Source organism: Paroedura picta, chromosome 5 (assembly GCF_049243985.1).
Source record: "Paroedura picta isolate Pp20150507F chromosome 5, Ppicta_v3.0, whole genome shotgun sequence".
NCBI classification, from domain to species: domain Eukaryota; kingdom Metazoa; phylum Chordata; class Lepidosauria; order Squamata; family Gekkonidae; genus Paroedura; species Paroedura picta.
Genome location: NC_135373.1, coordinates 122,879,108 through 122,896,104, shown reverse-complemented (window position 1 = coordinate 122,896,104; position 16,997 = coordinate 122,879,108). Strand labels below are relative to the sequence as shown.

The 16,997-nt window shown below is 47.5% G+C and overlaps 1 protein-coding gene across 2 annotated transcripts in view; it reads left to right on the top strand.

Moving 5' to 3' along the window:
- The window catches only part of TAF3 (TATA-box binding protein associated factor 3), a 132,157-nt gene that overhangs the window by 85,026 nt on the left and 30,134 nt on the right, over positions 1-16,997 (top strand). For both annotated transcript variants that reach the window (XM_077340299.1, XM_077340297.1), the window contains exon 3: positions 11,125-12,896. In XM_077340299.1, the coding sequence (XP_077196414.1) occupies positions 11,125-12,896 (1,772 nt within the window). The remainder of the gene's footprint in view (positions 1-11,124; positions 12,897-16,997) is intronic.

Sequence of the window (16,997 nt, the reverse complement as noted above, 5' to 3'; positions counted from 1 at the left end):
CTGTGGTGCAGCCTTTTGGGGAATTCAGCCTCATTTGCAGGTTTTTGGCCTTAAGGAACCTCTTCTTCTCCTCTGTCCTTTTGAAAGTGTGTCCTGACTCACTCTCAAGAAACTCCTGTCTGCAAATCTCTTTTGCATTAACTAAATAGCAAAGTCACCTCGGGGAGATTTTTCTCTCTAGCGTCTGCTGCTCTCCTCGAAGAGTTTGGGGGCACAAATATATACGTTTTCTTCACTCCGGATTCTTCACTCCCTTCCATAATCAGCCGCTTCCCTCCGCAGCCTAATTAGCTTTTATTTTAATTGTTCAGGGGCGGGCCCCCGTTCTTTTTCATTTCTCCTTCCCAACTTGAACGTGTTGCCATGTTTGTGGACAGACCCGGCCGTAAAGGTTGCCTAGCCACGTGGCTCAAGCAAACCTTGGAAAACAATTAGAGTATCTTTCAAACTGACTCAATTTGATTGCATAATTACTCAAATAATGGTCAGTAATGGAATACCTAGGGTTATCTTTTGGCTAATCCCCAAGTAATGGAATTGTGTATCTAATTTTTTTTTCTCCCTCCCTCCCTGCCTCTTTCTCTCTTTTTTCTCTCCCCCTCTTAACTGCTCCCAATGTACAGAAAACCGAGACACAAGTGATTATGGGAAGTGAATTCAGGGGAGCCAAGGGAGGCTGGCCAGGAAAGGGAGACCTTATCTTAAGCAATTAATCAGGAAACTCATATTGTAGGACAATTATTCAAAGCTCAGTCTAAAATAGTTTTAGAGCCCCAGGTCCTGAGATTTTTCTCTCCCCTCCCCCTTTGTGCGTGTGCGTGCCCGTTTGGTCAAGGTCATTCAGAACACCAAGACTAGACCTCACTACAGATTCGGTTTTAAAATGAGCTTCCCCACCCCCCATTCTGTGCAGCTCTTTCAGCGAGTTACGGGTGCAAGTCCTGGACTTGACTTGTTTTTCAAAAATCCTTTTTTCCCCCCAAAACAAAATGGGACAGGAGACAGATTTGAAACGTGGAATCATCATTTGGGCTGATCCTGCATTGAGCAGGGGGTTGGACTAGATGGCCTGTATGGCCCCTTCCAACTCTATGATTCTGTGATTTTGTGATTTCTGTGATCATGCTCCTGCATTGCTGCAAGGTGCCTCAGCTCCTGCCAAATCCAGATCCCGGGACCAGAGGGGGGAGATCTTGGGATCCAGCACTCCAAAAGTACAAACAGAGGATGTTGAAGTCCCTCCAGACATACTACTGTATAGCTGGAACCATAAGAACCCAGCTGGTGACAGGAACAGTCTGAACAATTGTTAAAATTATATTCCTTTTATTGTGCACAATTTATAAAAACAACTTTGGGAATTCAGACCACATGTCCACCGTATAGGCTATTGCAAACCAGTATGTTATGCACTATGAACCACAGAACAATGTATTTCGTTCCTTATAGGGCCTTCTTCAAAGGTCTGCTTTTACCCACGCCAGTTCTTCGCACATATAAAATATGTACAGCAGCCAATAAAAGCTCCAAAGTAAGAGCTGTAAACTATCAGAGACACTTAAGGAAAGAAGCTGTCTAGTTATCCGTCATTAGCTCTCTTCCACAGGCTGCCCCAAATGTTCAATTTGCGCCCGTCTCTTAGTTAGCATACCGCATAGCAGACTGGCTTGCAATAGCCTATGGGCTGGACATATGTTTTTAATCCCCCAAAGTTGTTTTTATAAATTGTGCACAATGAAAGGAATATAATTTTAACGATTATACAGACATTCAACCTTTGAAGGTCCTAACTGTTACCCATTGGATTTTTATGGTTCCAGTTCGACACGTCCATCCGCCCAAACCTCTCCTTCCTTCTGTTTATCTTCGTGGACAGGAGCAGAGATCTGTAGGCCTTCTCCTCTGCAGAACATAAGGTCCTTGCAGAAGCCAAGAGGTCTTCAGAACTAGACGTGGCTGTGATTTCTACCCCATGCCTTCTAAATCCAGCCACCCCCCACCACACACACACACACACACACACACTTGAGCGATAAAACTGCCTGCAGAATTATTACTCCGCATGATGATACACCAGGTACTCTTGTAGCACTTGCGGCTCGAGGGGAGGGGGGGTGCTGACAGGAGCGTTTTTGAAGCCGACCAGGAGAGGAGGGCTCCCCTCTCCGGTTTCAAATGGCTGTTGAGTGCCGCCAGAGAGGTGCTACTGTGTGGCTGCAGAGGAGATTGCGCAACCTGATAATTTCCCCCCTTCCTCATCCACAGGGGGGCGGGGTCCTTGATGAGTGGTTAGAAAGGGGGGGGGCACAAAGTGGAAGGAGACAAACACAGCAGGGAAGAGAGCTGAATTCTTGAGCTGAGTGACAGAAGAAGAAGAGTTGGTTCTTTATATGCCACTTTTTTCTACCTGAAGGAGTTTCAAAGCGGCTTCCAATCGCCTTCCCTTTCCTCTCCCCACAACAGGCACCCTGTGAGGTGGGTGAGGCTGAGAGAGCCCTGATATTACTGAAGAAGAGTTGGTTCTTATATGCCACTTTTCTGTACCCAAAGAAGTCTCCAAGCGGATTACATTCGCCTTCCCTTTCCTCTCCCCGCAGTGCAGGGGCACCTTTAAGACCAGCAAAGTTCAATTCTGGGCATAGGTTTTTGTGTGCCTGTTCACTTCTTCAGATGCTCAAATAGAACTTGGCTGGCCTTGAAGGTTCTACTGGACTGTTCTCTCACTTATGCAAATGCCTAAGTTGCTCTGCTCCCCGTGCAACCAACTGATGCTCCCCACCCCTTAAAAAAACAGTCTCTCAATACAGGTGCTTTGCTTCTAGCACTTTGCATCCGAGGAAAGTATGCATAGCTCAATTAGCCAAATATCTTCCAGCACAGTATAGATGCGCAGAGACTGCAGTGACTCTACCAATAAAGGGAGTCCTGCCAATGTAGCAATTAAATTCTTTTGGCTCCAGTGTTAATTGATCCCCAACAGTGGAATGTCTTGTTCACTAGGGAACTCAGACAGCATTCCTCGGATTTATTGGGAGTCGGACATTTTGTCGACGACATAACTCCAACCCTCCCCCCCCCCACCACTACCACTATAATGTACACTGATAGGATGTGAAGAGATGGTGTCAGAGCAGAGTAGCAATGAAGAGCTCAAGAAAATATGCCAGCTCTATGCACAGCCATACCAAAGAAGGTCAATTCTGTGCTGGAATATTATTAACAAAGAGACTGAGAGCGAGAGGGACAGTGCTTTGGCATATATGTACAGCGCACCCACATTTGGATTATTGTGTAGAGCAGGGGTAGTCAACCTGTGGTCCTCCAGATGTCCATGGACTACAATTCCCATGAGCCCCTGCCAGTGTTGGCTGGCAGGGGCTCATGGGAATTGTGGTCCACGAACATCTGGAGGACCACAGGTTGACTACCACTGGTGTAGTCCATGAACATCCTGGAAGACCACAGGTTGACTATCACTGGTGTAGTCCATGAACATCTGGAGGACCACAGGTTGACTGCCCCTGGTGTAGAGTTCTGGTCACTACATCTCTCAACGAACGCTAGAAAAGGTACAGGAAAAGAGAGGACCCAAGGGAGTGGCTCACCTTCTGAATGAGAAAAAGCTAGGAAACACGAGGCTCTTCGGAGTCTTCACATGTTTCCAAATAAGAGAACAGCAGCTTTTCCGCACCAGAGGCTTTGCGCTGATCTTCAGGCTGGAGTTTGAGCCAGGGCAGTTTGCGCCACCTCTTCCGATTCCCACATGGGGGAGCATTTGGCCCAGTGCGCCTCGTCTGCCCTGGGTTTGTGCTCCTGCATGGGAGCCAGGACAGTGAAGTTCACAGCGCAGAAACGGTCTAGGCTAGCCAACCTCCAGAGATTTCAACTGCTCACCAGGCAACAGAGCTCAGTGGAAATGGCTCAAAAATGAGACAGGGGCCCCTTTGGAAGATGGACTCTTTGGCTGTACCCCAAAGCCCATTATTCTCTGTCTCCACCCCCAAACGGGTATTTCCTACCCTGGAGCTGGCACCCCTTCATCAGAAGTCACACAGAGAGAAGGCTAAGGCCTGACCAGACAGACTTAGAATCATAGAATCATATAATAATAGAGTTGGAAGGGACCTCATGGGTCATCTAGTCCAACCCCCAGCACTATGCAGGACACTCGCATCCCTATCGCTCATCCACTGTAACCTTCCACCCCCTTGAGCCTTCACAGAATCAGCCTCTCCATCAGATGGCTATTCAGCCTCTGCTTAAAAATCTCCAAAGATGGAGAACCCACCACTTCCTGAGGAAGCCTGAACCACTGAGAAACCACTCTAACTGTCAGGAACTTCTTCCGGATGTTTAGACGGAATTTCTTTTGAATTAATTTAATTCCGTTCGTTCTGGTCTGTCCCTCTGGGGCAAGAGAGAACAATTCTGCTCCATCCTCCATATGGCATTTCACTGCCTCCATCCATTCGGAACCAGAACATGGACACACCGAAAATGAGTGCATTGTTTTCAAACAATCCCCGTCACTCTCATGTGGAAAACCCTGCCCTCCTCCCCCGCCCCCCGAAATTATGTAGTTAAGCAGCGTGGAAGAGCTGACCGTCCACTTCTCCAGACGACAAACTGATCTTAAACATCTGCTGTCCGACAGCACACCCTCAGCCAACCAGGCCATGACAGGCCCCGATTTCCAATCTTTACATCGTCAAACACGACCTTTTTGTCAGCCGATCAGGCCGAGGATCGGCGACGGTGCAGAAATCCCGACCCAGAGGCCCTCCAGGAGAAGATTATTGAAACCCTCCAGTCGGTGACATTGTCTCGGACGATCTCCGGATTCATATTTCTTTTGGTCGGGGCGGGGGGGGGGAACGAGCGGCCCCGAGCGGAGTCTCACCCTAACGCAGGCAATTACCATAGCGGTGCCCCTATTATACTATTGTAATCGGGCCCGAACCGAGAGCGTTGATGAACGGCCGCAATTTATTGTATCTGACGGAGGGGAGAGAATGGGAGATGTTGTCGTTATCGCGAATCCTATCATAAATAACCGAAGAGAAGCCCTCGGGAAGCTGGTGTGGTGTCAGCAACGAGGCGCTTTCCGGCACATCCGCCCAGGACGGTAGCCATAGAAACCCCAAAGTCATATTGTTATCTCCGTCTTGCTGCAGTTATGTGATACAACCATATTAACATATAGATTAGGCCATTTATAATCCTAGGTGTCATTTCAGGTTAGCTTGCTTATATAGCATTTTAGGGTGCGCTCTCTCTCTCTCTGTCTCTCTGTCTCTGTCTCTCTCTCTCTTTAATCGTGGGAGATGTTGGGAAAGCTGCAACGTCTTCTCAGGTCAGCCGCCAGCCATTTATAACCCATCAGCGTCACGCAGCTGTCAGTCCGGCTAATATACTTCTGTTATTGATTGGCCGCAGCGCACAACTTGTCACTGCCTAATTACCTTGTCTTTGCTAATAATTTCATTTTTTTTAAAAAACGGGGAGGGGAAAAAATGAAATACGTCGAAACGGAGAATATAGCGCATATACTTGATGGAGTTGCACAGTCAACAGAGTCTGATTTATCGCGGCGGTGCAGGTAATGCGGGAGAGTCGGGGAGGGGGCCGTGTCTGTTGTGAGCGGCCCGGAACATCTGCTCGTTTTCGTGGTTTTGTTTCTTCGGCCCTTTTTGGGTCTGTGCACACCACCACCACCCCCTTTGCCATTGCTCCCAGAAGCGCCTCTACAGGCCCTCTAGTCCTACCCCCTGCTTAAGGCAAGATCAGCCTAAAGCATCCAGGAAAAGGATACCTCCAGCTGCTGCTTGAAGACCGCCAGTGAGGGGGAACTCACCACCTCCTTAGGCAGCCTATTCCACTGCTGAACTGGACTCCTAGAATCCTAGAGTGGGAAGGGGCTATAGAGGCCATCTAGTCCAGCCCCCTGCTCAATGCAGGATCACCCTCAAGCATCCAGGAGAAGGATCTGTCCGGCCGCTGCTTGAAGACCGCCAGGGAGGGGAGCTCCATCTGTGGCCATATCACCTGTTAAACAGTTAACACATTTCCAAAATATGTACAAAATTAATTAACTCCCTCCCATTCAGGAATCCCTTCCGGAGCTGTCAAGAAACCCCAGGGCTTCACGAACCCCTGGTTGAGAAAGTCTACTCTAAGGATTACCCAAGTCATGAAAGGGAGGCAGGCAGTGAGAAGCCATCTCTGGATGACTCTGGCCTTGAAAACCTTATGGGTTCGCCATAAGCTGGCTGAGAATTGAAGAAGAAGAGTTGGTTCTTATATGCTGCTTTTCCCTACCTGAAGGAGTCTCAAAGTGGCTTACAGTCGCCTTCCCTTTCCTCTCCCCACAACAGACACCCTGTGAGGTGGGTGAGGCTGAGAGAGCCCTGATATCACTGCTCGGTCAGAACAGTTTTATCAATGCCGTGGCGAGCCCAAGGTCACCCAGCTGGCTGCATGTGGGGGAGCGCAGAATCGAACCTGGCAAGCCAGATTAGAAATCCGCACTCCTAACCTCTACACCAAAATGAGGATACCTTCCCTTACCAATTGTCAGTATCTTCCATAAGTGCAGGGTATTTACTGCCCACCCTGGCCTGGATGGCCCACCAAGCTCTGTCTTGTAAAATCTTGGCAGCTGAGCGGAGCGGGTTCTAGTAAGTCCCTGAACGGGAGGCCGTGAAGGAACTCCGGGGTTGCTGCTCAGAGGCAGGAACGGACCAACCACCTCTGCTCGTCTTCTGCTTGGAACCAGAGTGGGCAGGTAGTTGTGAGTCTCCTACGGAGTCCCCGTAAGTTGGTTGTGGACTTGACAGCGCTTGGCACCAGCGCTTGCCTGTAGCTCATTATTTATAGTTTCAGAGCCTCAGGCTGTGATTTCCTTGTCCTAAGAATGTATTTACTTATCTGTGTTTAATTAGAGAATTGATATGGCGCCCTTCCAAAGACCTGCTTGGTGTTATGACTCGTTTTTGAGAGAAATTACACATTCCTGGAAAAAAATCTCCCTCCCCTCTTTGTGTGTGTGAGAGAGAGAGAGAGAGTGAGTTGAGAGAGAAGGCCTAAAATCTGTTTTTAGAAGGTTATCCTGGTCGAGATGTCTGGTCTGATGACCGATCAAGTCAGTTTTAGGAAACCTTATAGATCCATTTGTTCATTTCCTTTATTTATGACCGGCTTCTCCCCAGGAGACTCAAGGCAGGTAAACAGAATACAAAACAGCACAACCAGAGGGCATTGGAGCAGCACAGGTGACCCGGAGAGGCAGCATAGAATTTTTTCTAAAGGCATAAGAAAGTGTCCTCTTACGAGCATGCAGACCCGTCTCCACTCGAGTGGCAAGCCTCACACAAAACGGCCATATATTGGTCTGTCGTGGCCAGTGTGGTCCACTCAGCAGCAGCTCTCCAGGGCTTTAAGCAAAGGTCTTTGGCATCACTTAGTGTCTTTGGCATCACCTCTTCCCGGGAATTCCTTGGCCAGCAGCAATTTCTGGGTCCCCCAGCAAATGCCTCGTCTCTTGAGCTTATTCCTGTCCATCACTTGAGCTTATTCCTGTCCATCACCTTATGAAATGCCGATGGTCACAGATTGCATCAAAGTAGTTTTTTTCCAAAAAGACCTCCACAATGCATACCAGATCTTGGATGGGGGACCACCAAGGACGTCCAAGGTCACTATGGCAAGTCCAAGGCAGGCAGTGGCAAATGTGTATCTCTTGCCTTGAAAACAAGGGTCAGCCCTGCTCCGTGTAAGGATGGGAGACCACCAAGGGAAGCAGAGGTAGGCAATGGCAAACCACCTCTGCACATCTCTGCCTTGAAAGCACTACAGTGTCTCCAAGCTGAGAGCCAGCTTGGTGTAGTGGTTAGGAGGGCGGACTTCTAATCTGGCGAGCTGGATTCCCCGTTCCTCCACATGCAGCCAGCTGGGTGACCTTGGGCTCCCCACAGCACTGATAAAGCTGTTCTGAGCAGTGATAGCAGGGCTCTCTTAGCCTCACCCACCCCACAGGGTGTCTGTTGTGGGGAGAGGAAAGGGAAGGCGAATGTTAGCTGGTTTGAGACTCCTTCGGAAAGAGAAAAGCGGCATGTAAGAACCAACTCTTCTTCTTCAGTAATCTTAGGTCTCTCTCAGCCTCACCTCCCTCACAAGGTGTCTGTGGTGGGGAGAGGAAAGGGAAGGCGAGTGGAAGCCGCATTGAGACTCTTTCAGGTAGAGAAAAGCGGCATATAAGAACCAACTCTTTTCCTGTTACTACTGTGATCTGCTTTGAGACTCCTTCAGGCAGGGTATTAAAACTCTTCTTCTTCCTGTCAGTAACACAGGCCTGTTATCACCTGTGAAATGTGAGCATTTAGAGATCTGCAAAATCTAGTGTCAAATCTGATGCCCCTCTGATAATGTACATAGGAACAGTTATCTTGCCGCCTTATCATATCTGAGGGAGTATTCTACGCCTGGCCCTTGCAGAGGTGAAAGCTGGTTAGTGCTCAGAAACTCAGGCATTTTGTTGGGTGAACGGGTTATTGTCCCACCTCCGCATTGGGCTGGCGACTAACTCTGAGTTCCGCATCTATGATGAACCTGGAATATTTTCCCAGCCTAACTAATTTCTCTTGAAATTCACATCACTAGGAAACTGATTAAGATGGGCCACTGTCTGTAGCAGTAGAAAACTGCAAGAGTCCAGCAGGGTCTTAAAGATGAACAAAATTTGGGGCAGCGGTGAACTTTCACAACCCCCCAGATCATTTTGTTGCTAAGAGGTGCAGTTCCCTTACAAAGGAATTTCAAAAGGCGATTAGAAAGAGAGACTATAGATTTAGAATGGATAATGAAGCAAGGCAATGCATCCTCCTGGAATGAATCGAGACCTAGGTTTCCTGTCTCATTACCAGAGCTGGTTTCTCCACGCCTCCTGCCTCTCTGCATATTGCACTTCGTCTAATCGGGCCTGTTCTTGTAATCTGCCTGCAGTTGTCATTCGGTATCTAAACTCACTCCCCTTTCCAGTATATAGGACAAATGGACACAAGTTCTAGCTATCTCTAAAGACGTGAATCAAGAAAGCTCCTCTCCTGCTACAAAATATGTTAGTCTTTCAGATGCTACTGGACTTCTGCTCTTTTCTACACGTCTAGTAAAAAACACCAGAGTATATTTAATTCCCATAATATACTAACTGAACTGGCTTCCTTAGGTGGTGGTTTCTCCTTCTCTGGAAGTTTTTAAGCAGAGGCTAGAGAGCCATCAGACACAAATGCTGATTCTGTGAACTTAGGCAGATTGTAAGATTGTGAGCAGAAGGGAATGTATCTGAGCTTGGCTCTTCTGGCCCTTTATTGCATGCCCAGGGAAATACCGATCGCCACTTTGGGGTCAGAAGGCGAATTTCCTCCAGACCCAACTGACCAGGGATTATGGTTTTTGGTGAGAGCCTATAACCTGAACATGGAATTGGGGTCACTGTGGATGGGCAGGTAGTTGTGAATTCCCTGCATTCTGCGGGGGGTTGGACTAGATGACCCTGGAGGTCCCTCTTATTTTGTGATTCTAACCAGATGTGGGCAACCTGCAGCATACAAAACTGGCAGCTCAACCCGTTTCCAGCAGGTGCCAACTCAGTCAACAGCAATTTGTTGTTGCTGACTTCTTCTTCCTCATTCCTTCTTTCTTCGTCTTTTAAGAGTTAGAAATGTGCATGTCCACCCAAGCAAAACTGAACTCCCAAACACTTTTTTTCTGTTCTGCACAGCAAGCCGAGGCTTTATCCGCGGGGCATAAATCTCCACTCTGGCCTGGCTGCTTAAATCCTCTGGGCCTTGGCAAAAGCTTGACTTGTTAGCTCGTTTTACTTAATTTGCGATGCTGGCACGATGCACGCTCCAGCCCAGGGCTCTTGACTTGCTTCTCTTAAATCGAAGCATTGACACATTTTAGAGGGAGAGAAACGTCCCCTCTAAGGGCCCAGGAACAGAAAAAAAAACCCACGCTTCCAAATAAGTTTCTTTCCATTGGATCCAGAAAACTTTGCACAGTTTCAGAATTTTCTTTTTCTTTTTCATGTTTTGCTGAAGTGACAAAATTGTAGGGGGGGGGGGTTGGTGAGGGGCTGAGCAGTTCTCCCAACTTTAAAGCAGGGGTAGTCAACCTGTGATCCTCCAGATGTCCATGGACTACAATTCCCATGAGCCCCTGCCAGCAAACGCTGGCAGGGGCTCATGGGAGTTGTAGTCCATGGACATCTGGAGGACCACAGGTTGACTATCCCTGCTTTAAATCACACAAATATCAGTGGTGGGAAGTGCTGTCAAATTGCAACCAACCCCTGTAGGGTTTTCAAGCCAAGAGCCATTCAGAGATGGTTCACCATGGCCTTGTGAGTGGGTGGGCAGAAGGGACTGTGTCGGTGCTTGGCTCTTGTGACCCTTTCTTGCATGCCCAGGGACATGCTGATCACCGATTTGGGGTTTGGGAGACGAACTTCCCCAGGTCAGACAGATTCTGGATTTGGGAGGGGGCATCATCTTAGCATTGATTGGGGCCACTGTGGGTGGGCAGGTAGTTGTGAGTTTCCTGCATTCTACAGGGGGTTGGGCTAGATGACCTTGGCAGTCTCTTCCAAATCTAGGATTCTATTCCTTGGAGGTCTCCCTTCGAAATGCAAGCCAGCGTCTTACCTGCTTAGCTTCTGAGATCTGATGGAATTGGGGTAGCCTGGCCTATCCAGCTCAGAGCTTACGGCCTAAGAAAATAAATACTGAGCAGAAACTTGCTCAAAGATAATAGGATGGTGCAAATGATGGTTATGTTGCTTATTCCTCTTTATTCTTCTTCCCTGAACTTTTGGGGAAGGGTCGGGGTATGAGTGTAAAAATGAATGAATGAAATTTGTAATTGTTTAAAAGACTCATTTGTTGTTGTTATGTGCGAAGTCGTGTCCGACCCATCGCGACCCCATGGACAATGATCCTCCAGGCCTTCCCGTCCTCTACCATTCCCCGGAGTCCATTTAAATTTGCAAAAGACTCATTTAGTCCATGTCAATTTGTTTCTCATAAAATCGTTTTTAACGCTGCTTCTTTTGTCTTCTTAAAACAGAGGAAGAGGAAGAGCAGGTGCCAACCGATGGCGGGACATCAGCGGAAGCCATGCAGGTACCTGTGGAGGAAGAGGAGGGCGAGATGGAAGAAGATGAGGCTGTCAACGATGAGAATTACCTCAGCAAGCGACCACTAGACAGCCCCGAATCTGAGGAAATGCCCGCGATGAAGAGGCCAAAACTCACCAGTGTGAAAGTCGAGGACGGGACTCTGGAGCCCCGTGAACCTCTTAGTTCAATCAACACCCAGAAGATACCCCCAATGCTCTCCCCGGTTTGCGTCCAGGACAGTGCTGATCTGGTTCCTCCCTCTCCAGAACCGCCCATATTGGCTCCCATTTCCAAATCCCAGTTGCCGGTTCCCAAGCCGCTGGATTTGAAGACGCTTGTGCCTAAAACCAAGGGGAAATCCAGCTCTCCAGGCCAGAAGACTAAAACTCCCAAAGTTCCTCCATCCCCGGCGGCCGCGGGTAGCCCCCTTCGTTCGCCGAAGACTGGATCCAAAGAGAAGAAGTCCCCCGGGCGAGCCAAGAGCCCCAGAAGCCCTAAGAGTCCCAAGGTTCCATCCCACGTTCCCCTAGTGGCAATTAAGCAGGAGGCACCAAGTCGGATCCCGTTAGCGGCGTTAAGTGAGAAGATGGGGAAGGAGAACGTCCAGGTAAAACCAGGGCCAGCTCCCGTTGACGCTGGGAAACCGAACAGTGAAAATCCAACTAAGAAAGTAGCAGTGGTCGACAAGACAATTGACGATTCCATCGATGCCGTCATCGCCCGCGCGTGCGCTGAACGAGATCCCGATCCGTTCGAGTTTTCCTCAGGGTCCGAATCAGAAGGGGATATTTTTACAAGCCCCAAAAGACTTTCTGTGTCCGAGACGCCGACACCCAAAGCTTCTGCTTCGGCCAACAGTAGTGTAAATAAGGCAGGGGCCACCCCAATTCCTCCCTCAGGTGGAACGTCAAGCTCAGATATTTCATGGACAATGGATGACTCCATCGACGAGGTCATCCGAAAGGCAAACATGGGCGCTCCCGCAAATCTTCCGGCCAACTTCTCTTATTTCTCGTCTCCTTCCGCTTCTCCGCCCACCCCAGAGCCCCTGCTCAAGGTTTACGAGGAGAAAACGAAACTGGCGTCGTCCGTGGAGGTGAAAAAGAAGCTGAAGAAAGAGCTGAAGACCAAGATGAAGAAGAAGGAGAAGCAGAAGGAGAAGAACAAGGAGAAGAACAAAGAGAAGGAGAAGAACAAAGAGAAAGACAAGGATGGCAGCAAGGAAGGGAAGTGTCCCTGGAAGGACCTGATGAGAGACGAGGACTTGGATCCCTTCAAATTCAAAATGAAAGACTTTGACGACGAAACGAAAGTGAAGCTCAAAGAGGGCGGGGCCAAAAAGGAGCGGGAGAAGCATAAAGATAAGAAGAAAGACAAGGAGAAGAGCAAGAAGGACAAAGAGAAGAAAGACAAAGAGAAAGCAAAAGACAAGAGCAAAGATAAGACAAAGGCCTCCTCGGTGCCGCTTCTCCTGCCTTCCAAGGACCTCCCCTTGCCCTTGTTCAGCACCCCAGCCGCCATGAAGCTCCCCGCCATGCTGCCCCCCCTCTCGTCCATGCTTCCCGACAAGCTCTTTGAGGAGAAGCCTAAAGAGAAGAAGAAGGACAAAAAGGAGAAGAAGAAGAAGAAGGAGCGGGAGAAGGAGAAAGAGAAGAAGGAGAAGGAGAAAAAAGAGAAGGAGAAGAAAGAGAAGGAAAAAGAGAAGCACAAGCACGAAAAGGTGAGTCAAGGGATTTGGAGGTGGGGCGGGAGGTGAGTACTCGTCTTCCCCGTTGAATTGTGCAGAAAGGGAAGTTAGCATTATTTTTATTTATTTAGCCAACTACCAATCCATCTGTCCCCTCCCTGCAATGTTCAGAGCAACCCACAGCTAGGAATGTGAAAAAAACCAGAATACCCCATCAGGAAATGCAGGCGGCGATTACCCCAAAACAATATTAAGAGCCATAGAACTAGTAGGAACACATTTGAACCACTCTCTGCGTAAAGTTGCTATTTCCTTTGGTTCCTCCTGCCCACCAGCTTCATTGGGTGCCCTCAAGTTCAGTCTTTTGGGAGAGGGAGGAAATGTTCTCTTGGTCAGTTCTCTGCACCCCCTGTGAAATTTTATAAGCTTCTATCTGTCACACCCTTAGTAGTTTCTTTCGGAAACTGAAAAGTCCCAGACTCTTCAGCCTTTCCGCATAGGGCTCCGAACCCCCTAATGTGCTCCCTGTGAGTGTGAGATCCTTGCAAGTTCTCCCAAGATCCTGCAGCGTCCTTTTATTGATGTGGAAACAAATCTTATGCAGCGCTCAGGTCTGAAGTAAATGGAAATAGTTATGGACGTGACATCCATTTCTCCCTCCTACCACCACCCATTCTTTGTCCACCTGCACGCCTGATGGTTGGTAGCAGGAGCGCAAGTGAGGCTCAGCATCAGGCCTGGCCACCCGCCGCCCCGCCCATTCCTCGGGTGGCCCCTGACACGGCAGCCACCAGCAAGGGCAGCCAGCAAGAATCAGATTAACGCAGATTACATGGAAACACATAATCTGCGACAATCTGATTCTCGGGGCAAAATGTACTACGAATTTTAATGGCTATTGTGCATCAGGTGCTTTCTGGAATGGGGGAAGTAATGGGGTCATCTTATGGAGCTGTGTTTGGCTTTAAATTGGAATTGTAAGCCGCCTTGAGCCACAAAGTGAGAGCGGGTTATAAGTATTTTATTAAGTAATAAACTTTGCTTCACCAGTAGGGAGGTGGGAAGCTGATGAGAAGAACAGGCGATACAAGAGAAGTAGTAAACATTTTGATGACCAACGGAGCTTTGACTCTTGAAAGTTTAAACCCCCCAAATCTTGTCAGCCTCTAAGGCAGCTTTTCTAAACATTTTTAACGTTGAGAAATCCCTGAAACATTCTTCAGACTTCAAGAAGCCCCAGAAGGGGCGCTATCTTGCAAAATATGGTTGGGAAGCAGAGCTGTGGACATGCCCACCCAGGGCCCCTCCCCTTCCCACCCCTGCAGGCCCATCACTGGCCATCTGGGAGAGGAGAGCATGATCATATATGTTTCTATATGGTCATATCACCAGATAAATGTTTAACACATTTTTAAAATATATAAAAATGAATTATCTGCCACTGATTTGGGAACCTTTTCCAGGGCTGTCAAGAAACCCCGGGGTTTCACGAAACCTTGGTTGCAAAAGCCCGCTCTAAGATGCTACAGGACCCAAATCTACCTTTGGAAGGTGTACGACTGTGTTTTAGAATCCTTTTATATCTTTCTCTTTATTTCTTCTATTATTTTTTGTCACCCAGTTCTTGTTTTTAAAAACCGGGATTGTAACGTTTGGCCTGGGAACCCCATCCCCATTAACTCTTTAATACCCAAACTGATCAGAGGGTATTGGATTTACCTAGTGGGGAACTTGCTTGTTTTGGGAAACGGTTGTGCTGGTACCTGTGAACACAGGAAACTTTGAGTGTATAACTCTGAGTAGTGCTTAAAATGAAAATCCACTGCCTTTCCCCCCTCCTGACATACACTTCTTTGTAAAACCACACATTACAAGCGCCAACTCGGAGTAGTTAAAAGCGGCAGCTTCTAATCTGGCGAGCGAGCTGGGTTTGATTCCCCACAGAGAGCTGTTTTCTCAGAGCAGTTCTCTCAGAGCTCTCTGAGCCCCAGCTACCTCACAATGTAGGGAGAAAAGGGGCAAGCAATTGTAAGCCACTTTGAGACTTCTTCAGGTACTGAAAAGCAGGGTATAAAATCCAACTCTTCTTCATAAATAAATAATTTTAGGTGGCTATTTTTTTGCAGACTGTAACCACCCAGTCTGCAGCTTAAAATATTCACATTTTAACAGGGGCTGTGCCCTAAAATAAACATGTGACCAAACAATGATTATGCCGTTTAAACAAATCTCCACGAAATCAAGCCGTTACTCTTCTCTGGTTATATCGCCGGCTCTTTGTATATCTTTTATTTTACTCCGTCTGATTATTTTTTTGAATTCCGTGGACCGTTGAGACGGGACCGCAACAGTATAACCCTATTAAAAGCCTATTCTTTATAGTCCTAAAATATATTGTATTTTAGGGGAAAGCAATATAAGCCGGGGGCAGATTACATTGACAAAGCTTCCCATTACCTTGGTGAAAAGTCCCTGTCAAAAGATAAACTTTAAAGCGCGGCTGCATGAAAGAGTCCCTCGATAGAATTAAAATTTAAACTGATCTCCACTGATAAGCTCTCCTTCCCACCCCCACCCCTTTATTTTAAAGGGAGAGGGAAAAAGTCTACCTCTTTGCCGTGAGTCAGGATTTTGAAAATAAATTTCTCTTCCACCACCATCACCACCACCACCACCCCCCTTTTAAATCTCTTGAGTGATTTTCATTTTTTGCAAGGCCGCTCTGCTGGTGTCCTGGAAAAAGACCCAGAGAGTTAGAGCTTTATCAGTTGGTGCCCTGAGGTATGTGGCAAAGCTAAATCCTTGAAGATTAAGCAAAAAAAAAAGGGGGAGGAAAGAGGAAAAAAGGAAGGCCATCACATGGAATAAGGGGCTTATATGACTACTAGTATTAGTTCAGGTGAAAGAAGTATTGCTTATACATAAAACTGGACAAATCCACTCACAATGTATTTTTAGTTAACTACAAAGGCGTCTTACATTGCTGGACTGTACCTCTTTGGTGATTTAGGAAGCTTCCGTAATCCACTGTAAATGCTCTTCTGCTTGCCCAGATTCTCAGTATTAGTCCAGAACTTGCAGCTTTAAAAAAAAAAGAAGAAGAAAGAAATTAACCATTGCATGGACATGTCTCTTTAGAATATTAAAAAAAACAACAACATTGCCACAAATATAGATTCAGGTGTTGGCCTGAAGCAACTGAACAGAGTTTGAGCCCAGGGGCATTTTTAAGACCAATGAAGTTTAATTCTGGGCATCCTTCAAAGAGAACCCTGATATTACTACTTGGTAAGAACAGAAGAAGGAGATGAAGAGTTGGTTCTTCTATGCCGCTTTTCTGGACCTAAAGGAGTCTCAAAGCAGCTTACATTCGCATTCCCTTCCTCTCCCCACAACAGACATCCTGTGAGGTGGGTGTGGCTGGGAGAGCCCTGATATTATTGCTCGGTCAGACCAGCTTTCTTAGTGCTGTGGCCAGCTCAAGACGACCCAGCTGGTTGCGTGTGGGGAACACAGAATCGAACCCGGCTCGCCAGATTAGAAGTCCGTGCTACACCAAGCTGGCTCAGCTAACATGCAGGAAATTAAGCTGTCAGGATGTGCTCTGAAATGAAAGCGAATCCAAAGCTTTATACTGTCCAGCCATGCACGAGTAGCAACGCAGAGTAGACCGGATTCGTGACCAAGGGTCGTATATGCCACACATCTAGATACTCCAAGTAGATGGCGAAGGAAGATGGACTGAAGTGACACATGGAGATGCCATAGCAAACAGATGTAAGAAGTTTGGCTGATTATAACCTGATGGCTGCTGGTACATGTTGGCCACCGTTGGAATAGAAAAATTGCGTTAGTTCTCCACTTTTGCATTTAAAGGAATTCACAATTTGTTTTTGATGATGACTCCAATTAAGGGAACGATGGGAAACCAAACGTAAGCATTTAAAAGAGCGTACTTGCCCAATTTCATGGTTGTTAATTCTCCGGTTGGATATCTTCCTGGATCTCCCAAAGACTAAAATTTTGGATTTATCATAATTTATGGTAACCGCATTTGCATTGCAGATTAGAGTCTGCCACTCTTAACCACTACACCAAACTGGCAGGGCTAGTTAGAGTCAAGATGCGTGAGCA